At 39.3% G+C, this 15,987-nt stretch overlaps 2 protein-coding genes across 4 annotated transcripts in view; one reads left to right on the forward strand and one right to left on the reverse strand.

The window, feature by feature from the left end:
- DHX29 (DExH-box helicase 29) overlaps nucleotides 1-11,296 on the reverse strand; it is a 48,488-nt gene extending 37,192 nt beyond the window's left edge. For both annotated transcript variants that reach the window (XR_012031193.1, XM_072826462.1), the window contains exons 1-5: nucleotides 10,784-11,296; nucleotides 3,284-3,357; nucleotides 1,969-2,082; nucleotides 926-1,055; nucleotides 86-228 (exon numbers count right to left, since the gene is read on the reverse strand). Coding sequence is in view for 1 of the 2 variants with exons in the window: in XM_072826462.1 (XP_072682563.1) it covers nucleotides 86-228; nucleotides 926-1,055; nucleotides 1,969-2,082; nucleotides 3,284-3,357; nucleotides 10,784-10,964 (642 nt within the window). In the remaining variant the exon portion in view is untranslated. The remainder of the gene's footprint in view (nucleotides 1-85; nucleotides 229-925; nucleotides 1,056-1,968; nucleotides 2,083-3,283; nucleotides 3,358-10,783) is intronic.
- The window catches only part of MTREX (Mtr4 exosome RNA helicase), a 102,457-nt gene continuing 97,646 nt past the window's right edge, over nucleotides 11,177-15,987 (forward strand). The window contains exons 1-2 of one of the 2 annotated variants that reach the window (XM_072826463.1): nucleotides 11,177-11,542; nucleotides 15,382-15,445. In XM_072826463.1, coding sequence (XP_072682564.1) covers nucleotides 11,428-11,542; nucleotides 15,382-15,445 — 179 coding nt within the window. In that variant the 5' untranslated portion in view covers nucleotides 11,177-11,427. The remainder of the gene's footprint in view (nucleotides 11,543-15,381; nucleotides 15,446-15,987) is intronic. The other variant, XM_072826464.1, reaches the window with a different exon arrangement.

The following is a 15,987-nucleotide window of genomic DNA, read 5'->3' on the forward strand; positions in this document are numbered from 1 at the left end:
GGCAACCTAGTATTTCTACTCATGAACTGTTACATGTGCTTCATTCTGATTTCATACAACTTCAAATGTTTAATTTTTAAATTACCTTAATCTTAGTATCTTCTTGTTTTTTGGTTTTAGATTGCAATGGAGGGGAAACAGTGGCTGGTATTTGAGGAGACTGGAATTTTGGCCTACTTTTAGGTTGCTGTTCTTCAAATTCTTGACTGAATCCTTCAGGAAGTGCATCTTAAAAATCAGAATAAAAAACATGCATATGATACATAAAACAAGCATCTGCATTCATTAAACATACACATCAACCTTGCCTAGACAAACAGCACCTTTCTTTCTTCCATCCCTCATCACCTAAGAATAGAAATCCTATGATGAACCTGGCTTTACTGTCAAAGTAGGAATGGGAACACTCATCAGATAGCTAGCCCACCTCTTTTTGGCCATTTATTTCATACTCAATGTGTTAGGCTTCTAAATTTTCATAAAACGATTTGAACCTTTCCCAACTCTTTGGTTGCCTGTCATTGTATATGGCAGGATCCTTACTCAGTCGTTTGCACTCCAGCTTCTTGCCAAAGATTACAACCCTCATTAAATCAAATTTATCCAAAGCCAGGTGGCCCAAATTTCTGAACCCAAACCAGCCAGATAAGTTATAGGCAGGCAAACTTTGAAAATTTGTTGTATTAATTGCCTTGTAAGATGATTACTGACAACTGAAAGTAAGCACAAAATATAATTTCTTCTTGCATGGACTACAACCTCTGAAAATACACTGTAAAGAATGAAAAAGGGTGAGAACATTTGCAAAATAAGTAATTATAACACAATGAAAACATTTTAAAACTTGATACAAATGTCACAAATGCTGAAATTATTTCAAAAGGGTTCTAGAAACTGTTAAGAATTTTATGACGATACTACTTACCATCTGAAAGATTTAAACAGAGCCAATCCAAGGCAGAATGGAGATCACCTCCTTGTAAGAGTGTGTTAGTCATGGCATCTTCAATGTCCTTAGTCTTAAATGAAAAAGCTTGTAAAGCCATGTATAAATCCTATGAAAGCGAAATGGAAAAAGGCATTCTATTTTCTCTTTTATTATTAATTTTATTCTCCCACTCATTTTAAACCAGAAACTCTGATACAAATTTTACTTTAAATCTTTTCCCCCCTTCTAGTTAGAAGAGTTAAATATGCTCACCAAATGGAGAATTTGACAACTATGGATAAATTAAAAAAGGACTTGGAGACATTGCTCATATTCTAACTACCCAAAGGTATTGTTTGCAATGTAGTATGTTTCCTTTCATTCATTTTTCTATGACTTTGTAAAAACAAATTTTACTTAATACTGTAACAAGCATCATCCCAAGTTATTAGAAACTCATCACTTTTAATAGTTACATAATATTCCATTGGGTAGACATATCATAGTCTAATTATACATTTTCCTATTTGTGACCACTTAGGATGTTTTCTCTTTTTATTGTAAGTAGTGCGCTTCAATGAACATGTTCATACATAAAGTAAAGCATCTTAATGTACTTTCTAAAGCATGATCTTTAGAGCTGGGCAGAACTGGATTCCAATTCAGACTCTGCTTACTCTGCTACTTGCTAACAATCTCCGGTTATAGGGTCCTAATCTTTCCACGCCCAAATTTCTTCATTTGAAAAATAAGACAAAGTACCTTCTGGTATTGACTATGCCAGATACGATGTAAGCAAAATTGCCCACTACAGAGTCTAATATAATTTGGGGAATGCAATTGAGTTTTCATATCACCATTTTAATGTGTACACTTGTATCCGGCACAATTCCTTCTCTATTCTTGCTGACAGAAATGATCTATACAAAATCTCAATGGAAATTGAAAAAAGTCATTTTATCTCACCACTTTATGTGTGGAGAGGTCTTAAAAATGCTCCACTAAAAATAAGATACTTAAAAAAAAAGTTTGCAAAATACCTGTAATTTTTTGGCAGTCAGTCTTCCAGAAATCACTCCCTTGTCATTATTTTGCTTTTTATGTTCATTTATCACTCCAATAATTCTTTGCTCTAGTTTGTGATTAATTACTACCTGTTGAAGCCAAAAAGGTCATATCAATTAGAATCTAAATTATTAAGCAATATTTAACAATTAATTAGAAAAAAATACAATTTTCTATATCTCTACCAATGAATCCAAGAATTTCAGTGAAAATCAGGTAAATAATTATTGTAGTTTAGACTACCATTCATTAGACCATATCTGTACCATATATTTAAGAAAAAATGTGACATGGAAAAAAGCAACATGGCAAGAAAAAAATCCTCTTAAAACCCCTCTTAAACCTGTAGGTCTCAAGATATTGTCCTTGGATTGCTTTCGTAAAGACCAATTCTTAAGTTTGAGCCTAAGCAAGCTGAATCCTTGGGAATGGAGTCCAGAAATCTGTTTAATGTAAACCACCCCAAGCACACAGCTTGAAAAAAAAAATGGATGCTACACTAAAAAAAAGAACTATGAAGTAAAAGTAAAAACTATATAAATAGTAATAATTAGATCACACAAATTCTTTTGGCTTCCAGGGTTTGATTCCTGCTTTTCTATTAGCCATTTTGTCTTCCATATTTTTGTTCCGTATGTTCTTTCCATATTTTTAACCTAGAACACATAAACATCTACCAACAAAGATACCTTCTCTTTACATCTTTATTGAATGCCTACTATGAGCTATGCTCAAAAATATAATTCAGGAATTCAGTCTAGCAGAGGAACCTATATAAAAAGATAAACTACAAGCCAGTGCAGCAATTATTTAAAAAGATACATGAAAATAATATGGAACCAGTAGGAAAATTGCTGAGTTATGAAGGACTTCCTAGAGGTTCCAGAAGAGACAAATGGAGAAGGGGGAAGTAGGTCTTTTAAAGCAGAGAGGCCACTGACAAAAGCCTGGAGTCATAAATCATGCGTGATTTGGAGGAACAATGAGATTTAAAGTAAAATTTGAAGTGGAGAAGAATAACGGAGAGGAAGCTGGAAATGTATACTAAATCAGGTCTGAAAGGATGCATACACTATCCTTAGACATTTGGATCTTATCCATATCTTCCTTAATTTTTTATGATGTTCAACATATGTGTTATGATTTACTTCTATTTAGTACAGATCAGCAATTAATTTAACTATTACAAAAATTTTAAATACTTCATAATTCTTATGCTTAAGAATAAATCTTTTTTTTCCCCTTTTCAAAGAGAACATTTCTTGAAATGACTCAAAACTCAGTACTCACTTTCAAAATAGATTTATCCAGATTAGCAGGACTGCCAGAATCATTTGCAGAATTAAAACTATAAATTTTCGGACCTGTATGTAACAGACAATAAGTAGTCAAGGCAATTTGGTCATTAATAGCTATTACATTATTTTAATTTTCCTCTAAAAATTGCTAAACATTAAATATTTTATTTCAGCCCTTTTCCCCACTTCACCAAATAATCTACAAAGTAGCAATATGACCTCTAGTTTTCAAAAACATTTTACCAATTAGCATCCTCTAAGTTAATCAGTTACTTCCAAAGAGCAAAGGCCTGTACATTTTTAAAATGAAATCTATCTTCATATTTTACAATCAGATGCTTTTCTGCCTGGCACTTGGCTGAAGTAAGACCTCTCAAAGGATATTAGAATCCTGGCGGAGAAGATGGTTGGCAGTTCCTATCATCTCCTACTGATAGTGTCCAAGGTTGCTGTATTAGTTCCCTAAGACAAATTACCACAATCTTGGTTGGCCAATTATAGTAGAAATCTCTCTCACAATTCTGGAGGCCAGAACTCCAAAGTCAAGTTGTCATACTCCCTGCAAGCTCTAGACAAGAATCCTTTCTCGCCTCTTCTTGATTCTGGTGATCCCGGGAGTTGCTTGCCTTGTCTGCCTGCCTCCTTTTTTACACATAGCCTTATCTCCTGTGTGTCTGTGTCCCAATATCCCTCTTTTCTCTGATACTAGTCATTGGATAATTTCATATCAAGATCCTTGACTAATTATATCTATAAAGACCTTATTTCCAAATAAGGTCACGTCCTGAGGTTCCAGGTACAAATGAACTTTGGGTGGGGAGGCAACATGACACTACTCAACCCACTACAGATGTTAATTCTATTCCAACCAAAAGAAATGCTATGCATATCACTAGCTCCCTACCAATGAACAACCAAGGAATAAATAGTATTTTCAAACCTTTGGTCTCATGATCCCCTCACTCTCTTAAAAATCAGTGACAAGGACAAACATTATATGGTCTCATTCATTTGGGGAATATAAATAATAGTGAAAGGGAATAAAGGGGAAAGGAGAAAAAATAAGCGGGAAATATCAGAAAGGGAGACAGAACTTGGAAGACTCCTAACTCTGGGAAACGAACTAGGGGTGGTGGAAGGGGAGGAGGGCGGGGGGTGGGGGTGACTGGATGGTGGGCACTTGACGGGATGAGCACTGGGTGTTATTCTGTATGTTGGCAAATTGAACACCAATAAAAAATAAATTTATTATTAGAAAAAAAAAAAATCAGTGACAAGGGCAGCCTGCATGGATAGAGTCCCAGGTCAGGCTCCCTGCATGGAGCCTGCTTCTCCCTCTCCTTGTGTCTCTGCCTCTCTCTCTTTCTCTCTCTCTCTCTCTCTCTGTGTCTCTCATGAATAAATAAAATCCTTAAAAAGTTTTTTAAAAATTTCCAAATTGTTTAAAAAAAAAATCAGTGATGATCCCAAAATACTTTTTGTTCACGTGAATTATAACACTGATATAGACCATATTGTAAATAAAAAGGAAAAAAATTTAAATATTCATCAATTCATAAAAATGACAAACCCATGACAAGTTAATATAAACACTTTTTATGAAAAAAAAAAAGGCACAGTATGGTTAATTTCCTTATCTTTTAGCATTAAACTTTAATCCTAGTAACCTTGCTCATATCAATAGTCATAAATTAGAGCACATTTTCAATAGTCCTTAGCCATTTCTGTGAGGTCTCATCAAATGCTGTAAACCTGTTCACAAATTTAGCATATTGGGGATCCCTGGGTGGCACAGCGGTTTGGCGCCTGCCTTTGGCCCAGGGCGCGATCCTGGAGACCCGGGATCGAATCCCACGTCGGGCTTCCGGTGCATGGAGCCTGCTTCTCCCTCTGCCTGTGTCTCTGCCTCTCTCTCTCTCTCACTGTGTGCCTATCATAAATAAATAAAAAATTAAAAAAAATTAAAAAAAAACAAATTTAGCATATTAATGAGAGTTTACAAGTCCCCAAATCATTAAAGGGATCCAATTATTACCGTTTTGGAAAAGGTACAGGTGTATGAGTTTTTTTAACCAAGACTACACTGAGAAGTTGTTCCAGGTTGATGTGTTATTGATAGAGGTGAAATAGTAAATTCTTTTATTTTTTGTTGTTGTTAGTAAAGACTGAAGTAAGTAAGAAGCTCTGAAGATTGCGGTAAGCTCTCATTTGTTTCCTCCAACCGATCTACCTAAGACATCCAGTCACATCATTTCCTTGAAGTCAGCTTATACTGTGAACTTCCAGAGGGCAAATAAAAGAAAAGCTGAGTTCCCAGAAAATCAGGAGAATGTACATAAATACTGCTGCACATTGGGGGTCAAAAACAGTCCCTAAAAGTAGGTATGTTTTCATTTTACACAATATGCTGAGGAAATGAAACAATGAGATCTTGCTACAGAGATATTACAAATTAAATCAAGTAAACCAGAAAGGCCCTTTCTATTTCAAATTCTTCTCAATACATATTCAAACAGCAAAATTCGAAGCTTTTTATGAGGTATTACCTACTATGAATATCTATTATTGTCCCTGGAGGAATGCAGAGGCTATTAAAAAGACTGTGCTTACTCAATTCCCTGAAACTGTTCTAATTTTCCATTTGGTGCTTTTTTGGTATCTTTTCCTGTCAGCTGCCAACTTTCAGAATGTCAATCTAACAGCTCCCTACCACCATATTCAAATGTGTCTCTTATGAGTAAATAAATAAAATCTTAAAAACAAAAACAAAAACGTGTTACTTAGGAAAAATTGAAGGCACCAAAAAAACCCAGATATTCAAATTTATAAATTGGTAAGCCTATTTTCAAATGCAATTCTTTTTTTTTTTTTTTTTTAAGATTTTATTTATTTATTGAGAGACGGGGGGGAGAGAGAGAGGCACAGAGACACAGGCAGAGGGAGAAGCAGGCTCCATGCAGAGAGCCTGACGTGGGACTCGATCCCAGGACTCCAGATCAGGCCCTGGGCTGAAGGCGGCACTAAACCGCTGAGCCACCCCTGCCGCCCTCAAATGCAATTCTAAGTCAATGGGCCATGGTATAAAGATGGTTCCCATTCTTTTGCCAAATAACGTGCACATGATTTATGAAAGTTACTTTCCTTGCTGCTTAAAGACCCATGACTTTGGGTCTTCCCATAAACTGTGGTATTCTGTTTCACACAGAGGGAATTACTGGAAATCTACTGCAAGTAAGGATGTTAGTGTATAGTATCTCCAAGGCAAACGTATTATGGATATTTATAAATGATATTTATTTATAAATAATTTATTTATAATTTATAAATGATAAATTTATAAATGATATTTCACAGAGCACAATACGTTATTCTCAAAAATAATTACACTAAAGTTGAAGCACAGAAAAAGTGATTTCTTCAAGATGACTCAGCTAATAAAAAACAAGCATCAGCCAAAAATCAATTTCTTGTTGCCCAGTACTTTCATAACATATTCCTTTTATAATACATTGCACTTGATTTTAATGACCCACTATCACTAATACGTTCACTTTGAGTAGCTAGTGCTGGTGACAGGTGCACTGAGGCACTCTGGTTTCTTTCTGAACAAAAGTATACATCTGCAAGGAGATGTGAACCAGCCAAGGGACCTAAACAGGGATAAATAAGACCCAGTCCTTGTCTTCATGGGGTAATTAAATACCTAATTATCCAAATAAGCTCTGAAAGGGAAGTACAGGGTATCCAGAGGATAAACTGCTACAACCTGAGTAGTCAGGTTCTGTGACGAAGTTCATATTGCCATAATCACCTGACTAATATGACCCTTTAAAAATGTAAACTAGCTAAGGTCTCTCCTACATTTAACACCAACACTAGCCCCCTTGTTCTACACATTTCTTCCTGTTTTCTTTTAACATGTCATGCTTGTTCCCATCTTAGGGCCTTTGCCGTTTTCCCCTCGACCTCAAACATTCTGTCTCCAGATCTTCTAATAGCTGGATATTTCAAATCATCTCAGCATAGAAGTTTCCTCAGGGAAGCTTTCTCTGTTCTCAGCCAAAACAGACTGCCACCCAATTTATTCTTTACCAAGTCACTGTTTTCTGCCCGTTGTTGTACTTTTTGTTTTATTTGGATGACCTTGAAAAATATTTATCATGGTTTTTATGAGTTCACTCATGACATTATTCCCCTAGTTTTCTTTACCTCTTAGGATTTCACCTGCTAGGTTTAAGGATTTTCAAACATACAAGCCTGCCAGTCTCCCTCCCAAGCAGTTCATGCGGTATCTCCAGTGCCTAAAATCTTGCCTGGCACACAGCAACAATTCAAAAGTTATTTGATGAACAAATAAAATAAAGAAACAGGAGTGGGAGAATACTGAGAATTGTGCCAAGAGTCATTTCATGGCAGCAGTGATTTTCTACCTCTAGACAACAATTTTGAGAGGGTAATGCTATTACAATTCCTTAAACTTTTGAAAAGATAAGAGATGAAATGGACTAGAACAATTACACTTAAATCAGCAACTACAAGTTCAGAAATCATGTTTTTTTCTCCAAACTAGGCCTATCATATGGTATATATAAACACCCCCCCCAAAAAAGAAAAATCATGGCAATCTGTGGATTTATTTTATATATACTCTCTATATATTAACTTAGTTATGAAATATTTCCTACAAATTTAAGATAACCTCATTTTCTCCCTCTTGATTTCTTAGCCTTAAAATTCTTCTGAATTTCTCTTACCCAAAATTTTTTTTGCAAGACTATATGCACAGCACTAGAGCAGATACTAAAGATTATTAATACGTATCCATGAAACAGTCCCTACCTCCTAAAATTCAGTAGGATTTGCCTCACACACAATTGGTAACGACCTAAATGTCAAAAGGAATGATTCAAATAATAATGATAAATGAGCTGGGGATACAGAAGAATTTAAAAAGTAGTTGACATATGTGGGATGAATGTTACATGATTTTGGAAGACACTGTTTAGGACTGATGGGATTCCAGTAAGAGAAAATGGCAAGAATACAGGTGGAAGAAAGTCAATAGTGCATTTGGAACAATGAAAATACCTCAGATTTGCTATAGCTGAATACAGGAATTGGTGAAAAGGCTGGAAAAAGGGCCTTAGATGCTAGGTGAATGGTTTGGACTTTATCACTTTATCAGTGAAGATGCTGTAGAAGAAACTGAGAAGTGCTATAAACAAAGAGCATTTTTCCAAGATTAATCCAATGCTTGAATGCAGGACAAACTAAAGGAAGAAAAATAAGAGTTGGGGAGACCCATCAGAAGGCTTTGTTGGTACTCCAAGAATTCATGAGTGCCTAGATTAAGGTGTGATCAACACAGAAGAAAAGCAAAAATGGTGTATATGGAAGATGAATAAGTGAAGAATGAATGAAGCTTGGAAACAGATTAGATGTGAGGAAAAAAGGAAGGCATTAAAAGTAACTATTGACATTAGAGAAAGAGGAAATATGGAAGAAAAAAAAAAAGAAACAAATTATAGAAGCTAGCCTGGAGAGAAAAGTAGTTTAGTATTAGGTGAGTTAAATTTCAGAGGCTTGGGCAGCCCCGGTGGCGCAGCGGTTTAGCGCTGCCTGCAGCCCAGGGTGTGATCCTGGAGACCCGGGGTTGGGTCCCGCATCGGGCTCCTTGCATGGAGCCTGCTTATCCCTCTGCCTGTGTCTCTGCCTCTCTCTCTGTGTTTGTGTGTGTGTTTCTCATGAATAAATAAATAAATAAAATCTTAAAAAAATGTCAGAGGCTTGCCAAAAGGTCCAAGTACATACAAAAAATATAAAAATGGCTGACTTGAGATGAGAACAGTCACCAGGCCTGGACAGATTGAGGAGTCATCCACAGAGGACAAGACAATTAATAATGGAAGTACTCTCTTAGAAGGGCTATCCAGAGAGAACTCTACTAGCACAGATTAACACCTTTGGTGAGGGTCACATTTTGGAGCAAGGAGAATGAGAAGTCAAAACTGAGGGCAGGCCGGGTTTTTGTACCACCTTCAGCCCAGGGCGTGATCCTGGAGACCTGGGATGGAGTCCCACATCCGGCTCCCTGCATGGAGCCTGCTTCTCCCTCTGTGTCTCTGCCTCTCTCATCAATAAATAAGTAAAATCTTAAGAAAAATGATAACAAATGATTATTAGAGAGTTGAAAGAATTCAGAAAAATGCCAGGAAAAGACAAAGAACACAAAAGAGGCTGACTGAGAGTAAAAGTGACATAGAATAATTGTCCAAGAGAAATTCTATGTAACCATATTATAGGCATTATAACATTGTAGTTAAAATGCTGTAATAAATTGTAGGGCAAAGAATTAGTTATCCACTTTCAAGGTGACAGTTGAAGGAAGGACTTCTTCAGTCTCATCCTCTTCGGCAACGCTTACATTCCATGAGTACCTCAAAGCCCCACCAGAGCTCCTTCCTCACTCAAGATCTTGGCATGTGGAGTTCCTTAAGTTGGCCAAGAATACTACGTCCCCCATTCTTTACACCTATTAGTCCTCCTGATCTCACTTTAACTGTCACTTTCTCAAACAGACATTGTATGACTCCTCCTCCTCCCTAGTAAAAATTAGGCTACTTAAATTCTCTTCTTTAGCTTTTCTTTGTGGCACTTTATAAGTATTAAGCCATGTTGGTGTAATTACTTAATGCCTGTGTCCGCCATTAGGCTAGCAACGTCCATAAAAGATGATGTGTCTATACTGCTCATTCCACCCCTAACACCATGAAAGATACAGAGATGTTCAATAAATATGTCTTGGACGAATATTTTAGTAAGAACTACAAGCAAACAAGAGTAAGCAGAACAAAACAGGACACCTGTTCATCTTTTGGAATCGGCTGTAATACATGGGGCCTGCTCATCTATAGCTGGAATCAGCAATCTCTGTGTTATCAAACCAAACTGCACAGTAAGCCAAAACAGCATGGTTATGGTAAAGACTGGAGATAATTCCACAATACGTTATACCCATACTCGGTGCGTAAGTACTGAAATTCTTACTGATTTTTCCATAACACATGAAACCACGACAACCTGGCTGAAAATGAAATGAAGAGCACGTTACGAAAACGGGTCTGGCTGCAGAAGGTTAGGAACTGCACACCCTTACGCTCTGCATCAGCCTAAGTAGTTCAGATGATGGCTCAGGAGATTCCTGCTGAAATGGGAGCAAATGCAATTTTTATTCTGTTCTCGGAAGAAAAAAGAGCGGGGGTTAGGTGGGAGTCGCCAGGCTGCACCAGGGGTACGGTCTTAACTCGGGAGGCCCCAACGTATTACACTGATCTAGGACAAGGCCACCAGGTGGGGAACTAGCAGCGCCAGGTGTGGGAGAGGGAAATTTTGAGACCTTAAGGTCTACCCAGGTCGCGCTGGCTTCTCCGTCGGAAACAGCGGCAGCCGCTGGGGGTGGAAAGCCCGCGCGCGGCTCTGGGACTGCTCGTACCTTGCTTGACTCTGGGCTCCCGGGTGCCGGCGGCAGCTGCGGGGGGCGGCCTGGCCATAGGCTTCTTGTTTGGGGCCTCCCCGGGAGCACCAGCTTCGGCAGATTTGGCTCTGGAAGCAGACACGGCGGCCCGGACCGCCGCGGCCCCCGGCGCCTTGTGTTTCTTGTTCTTGCCGCCCATGTCGCAGCTGTGGCAGAGTGCCCCCTCGGTGCAGCTCCCGGAACCGCCGCAGCACCGCCTCCCGGAGCGCTCTTCACATTCCCCGGGTCCCACGCCGCCACCCAGCGTCCTCCATCCGGGCTTCTCGGGCCTGGGCGACTGCTGCCCTGCAATTGGTCCGACTCGCCGAAGTCCCGCCCCCTCCCCGCCCTCTAGGTGCCCGCGACGTGCCTGACCTTTTCCCCCACGCTCCCTCTCTGAGTCAGGCCACCGGCTCCCGGGTAGTGGTCGGAAAGGAAAACTCGGAAGAGAAGAAGTCAGGGAAGAATCCCGAGGGGTGGGGTTGTGTGACTAGACTATTTTTGTCTTCTAAGGGCCACAGCCGAGGCCGCCCGCGGCGTCACTGTCGGTGCGCTCGCAGAGCATTGTGGGTAGGAGGGAGATTCGGTCTCTCAGCTCCGAAAGATGGCGGACGCCTTCGGGGATGAACTCTTCAGCGTGTTCGAGGACGACTCGACCACCGCGTCCGGAACTAAAAAAGACAAGGAGAAAGACAAGGGGAAATGGAAGGGGCCGCCGGGATCTGCGGAAAAGGGCGGGTAAGGAAGGTGTCAGGAGGTGTTTGGTTTTTTCTTTTTTTTCTCTCAGTGCCGAGGGGGAGAACATACGACGTTCTTGTGTAGAGCAGGAGCAAGTGCAGTGTTACCTCGGTGGCATCGGGCAGTGAAGGGGTTTGGGGTAAATGTTGAAGGGAAGGCAGAGTGTTGGCTTGGTGAGTCAGGATTTTGGCCTTCTCCAGTGTCTGCAGGCAGCGTGAGCTCCTGCCACTGCCAATTCCTTGACGCCTAGGTTGCTGACTCTACCTGGGTGCGCGCCGTGGGGTCCGGAGGGGGCGGTGAGGTGCCCCACGATACCTGCCGCAGCCTTTAATAAAGATGAGACTAGGGGCAGTCCGGGTGGCTCAGCGGTTTAGCGCCGCCTTCAGCCCAGGGCGTGATCCTGGAGACCCGGGATCGAGTCCCACGTCGGGCTCCCTGCGTGGAGCCTGCTTCTCCCCCTGCCTGGGTCTCCGCCTCTCGCTCTGTGTCTCTCATGAATAAATAAATAAATAAAATCTTAAAAAAAAAAATGAGACTAATGACCAGTTCAGTAAAGGGTTAAGAAGCTTAGAAAACGTGACTCGGACGACTTGGCCCTGGCAGAATAGCAACAGGAGCAGGGAGAGGAATTTAATCTCCAAGCTTTCGGGGTTTTTTTGCCCATAAATAGAACCTGAGAGTGCCTACTACTAGGATTGTGAGGATGAAGTGAGATAATATATAAAGCACCTAAGGGTGCTTAGCACGTAATTCATTCTCAAAAGCTGGCTGTCGTTGAGTTTACTAAGAAAATTTTTACAACTTGTTAGCTTGTAAACATATGTATAGACTGATTAATAAAGTGTACGGAATTGGTTATAGTAGACTAAGGAAAAGTTAATACTTGAATTAAAATGAGATGGTTCATGGTTATCAACAACATATAATGTTGACTGGGGGAGATAACAGGAGAGTGATTTAAATTAGATATGATTTTGCTCTCAAGGGATTCTTAGTCTTGGTTAAGAGGTAGAACAGATACATTTTTTAAAGGTTAGTAGGTGATTTTTTTTTAAGTTTATTTATTTATTTATTCATGAGAGACCGAGAGAGAGAGAGAGAGAGAGAGAGAGAGAGAGAGGCAGAGACACAGGCTGAGGGAGAAGCAGGCTCCATGCAGGGAGCCCAATGTGGGATTCGATCCCGGGATCATGCCCTGGGCCAAAGGCAAGTGCCAAACTGCTGAGCCACCCAGGGAGCCCCCAAGTGGGTACTTGTTAAGAAACTTTATATTATGAAAATTGTTAATATATGGCTGGAGTGTGGGAAAGCATAGAGAATAGTTTGAAGAACTGCTTGTACCCGTTAACATCTTTAGCAATATCAAGTCATGGTCAATCTGTTCTTAGACTCACTCTTTTTTTAATGAATCAGATGCTATTCATCATGTTATTTTTGTCTTTTCTGTATTTATTATCTCAAATCCATCTATAAAAAATATTCTTCTATAATCTGTTTACCTTGAAATACAGTTCTTAGAAGAAAGGCAGGAAAATGCTTGATTCTTTATCAGTTTGAAGAGAAATGAGTTGTGCCCTAAGGAACTTCCACTGGTGACTAACATGGGTGTATTAGTGTGTTTAGTTTCTTGATGAATGAATAGATTTTTACGATTTGGTTGTGTTGCACTCCTTTGTGCTTTTTTTTTTTTTTAATCTTTTTAAGTTATTTGAAGCATCCTAAATCATCAGCACAATCAAGATAACATTTCCAAGGTCCCCCAAAATTCTACATGCCTTTTTGTAATGCATCCCTCTCTACAACCCTGATTCCAGGCAACTCCGGATCTTTCTGACACTGGAGAACAGCTTGCATTTTCTAGAATTCAATTTAAATGGAATATTACAGTGTATATTCCTTTTTTGCCTGGTTTCTCATACTCAGTGCTTTGGAGATTCACTCACTTGAGGTGTATGTCTACAGTTCCACTTTGTTGCTGAGTAGTGTTCAGTTTTATGGATATACCATTTATATTTATACCTTCATCTTTTGACGGACGCTTGAATCATTTGCATTGCTGTTTCTGATACTCCTACCGATGAGATTCACTCTTTAAATTGGCTCTTGGGATCCCTGGGTGGCTCAGCGGTTTGGCGCCTGCCTTTGGCCCAGGGCGCGATCCTAGAGTCCCGGGATCGAGTCCCATGTCGGGCTCCCCGCATGGAGCCCGCTTCTCCCTCCTCCTTTGTCTCTGCCTCTCTCTCAATCTCTGTGTCTATCATGAATAAATAAATAAATAAATCTTTAAAATAAATAAATAAATAAATAAATAGGCTCTTATGTACTTTTTCCGAGCTTAGGCTTTGATAGCATATGTACTTTTTGGCAAAAGATTTTCTAGATTCAATAGTATACGTGTATTTTCAGCCTTGAACCTGGAATCTGGTATCTCCAAAGGGTTTCCACTTGCTTCTAGTGGGAAATTTATTTGGTATTTAGAGTGCCCATTGCTTCAGTATTTCATTGCTTTTAGGTCTTTACAGTGGAAAGAACTGGGGAATCATTTTTTTTTTTTTTTAAGATTTTAGTTATTCATGAGAGACACAGAGAGAGGCAGAGATATAGGCAGAGGGAGAAGCAGGCTCCTCATAGGGAGCCTGATGTGGGACCCAATCCCAGAACTGGGATCACGCCCTGAGCCAAAGGCAGGTGCTCAACCTCTAAGCCTCCCTGGTGTCCCGGGGAAACATTGTTTTTTAGAAAGTTCATACTGACATTTACAGTATAATCAGTATTACAGGGTTTTTGGCTTTATTTTTATAATTGTATCCTTTTTTTTGCTGAAAATCCTCATACATAATGATAATTACGTAAACTTTGTTTTCTCATAGTAGTTAAAAAATAACAATATATAGCTTATATTGTCTTTCAGAATACAATATTGAATAGTTTGTGGTTCTAGCAAGTGGTTCTTTTTATCTTTAGAAAAAATAAATCACACTGACAGTGTAAATACTGTTTAGTAATTCCTTTTCTAAATGTGCTACTACCTTGGTACCTATTAATTTGTTTCCATTTATTTTCCATTTAAAGTAGATTAAAGGATCCCTAAGAAATCAATTTTTAAGAAATTACATAAAACACTATTTTACAGTTCCAAAATCAAAAGTATAAAACCGTACATTCTGCTTTTATCTTTGCTTCTTCTGACCTGTTTCTTCCCTCTCCTTGAGTTTTTTCTTTTCACTTTTTTCTTTCTAAAAATATGTATGTGCATGTCTGTGTTTGTCTTCTCCACTCATTGTTATGCGAAAGATGCCATTTAAAAACTGTTCTTCAGGGCAGGCCTGGGTGCCTCAGTCGTGGCTATTTTGCTATTTTGGCTCAGGTCATGATCTCAGGGTCCTGGGACCCTGGGATGGAGTCCTGCATGGGGCTCCCTGCTCTACGGGAGTCTGCTTCTCTCTCTGCTGCTCACCTCACTTGTGTGTTCCCTCTCTCTTTCAAATAAATAAATAAAATCTTAAAAAAAAAAACGGTTCCTCATTTTTTTCTCACTTAACATGATGAAATAGATATAACTCCATGTTAGTATATAGAGCTCTTTTTTTATAGCTATGTGGTTGTAATTCTTTATGCGGATGTAGTATTTATTCCATCAGTGTTCTTTTAATAGACATTGGATTATTTTCAATTTTTTACTATTACAAATAGCCTTGTACATATCTTGTCTGTTTTTTTAGGTTAAAAATTTTTTTCTTGCCATTTTATCTTTGGGATAGATTCCTATAGGTGAAATTACTAGGTTAAAGGGTAAATATGTGTGATTTTTCTAAATGTTGCCAAATTCTTGTCCACAGGAGATGCACCGTTTTGTGTTTTCAACAGTGTGGCAGGTAGAATGGTGCCTCTCTCCTCTCAACGGTGAGGTCCATGTCTTAATCCTGAAAACAATTACCAGAATTAGAATTTTTTTAAAAAAGATTTTATTTATTTATTCAGGAGAGACAGAGAGAGAGAGAGAGAGAGAGGTAGAGACACAGGCAGAGGGAGTAGCAGGTTCCATGTTAGGGAGCCCAGTGTGAGACTCGATCCTGGGTCTCTGGTATCACCCCTGAGCTGAGGGCAGTCACCCAACCACTGAGCCTCCCAGGTGTCTCCAGAATTAGAAAATTAACAGATAGTACTGTTATTTAATCTACAGACTTGTATTTTGCCAATTGCTTTATTTATTTTTTAAATATTTTATTTATTTTTTCATGAGAATACACAGAGAGGAGAGAGAGAGAGGCAGAGACACAGGCAGAGGGAGAAGCAGGCTTCATGCAGGGAGCCTGACATGGGACTCGATCCAGGGTCTTCAGGATCACACACTGGGCTGCATGCGGCACCAAACCGCTGAGCCATCGGGACTGCCCTGACAATTGCTTTAATATCCTATATAAGAAAAGGATTCTACGTAGGAT

Source organism: Canis lupus, chromosome 5 (genome assembly GCF_048164855.1).
Source record: "Canis lupus baileyi chromosome 5, mCanLup2.hap1, whole genome shotgun sequence".
NCBI classification, from domain to species: Eukaryota; Metazoa; Chordata; class Mammalia; order Carnivora; family Canidae; genus Canis; species Canis lupus.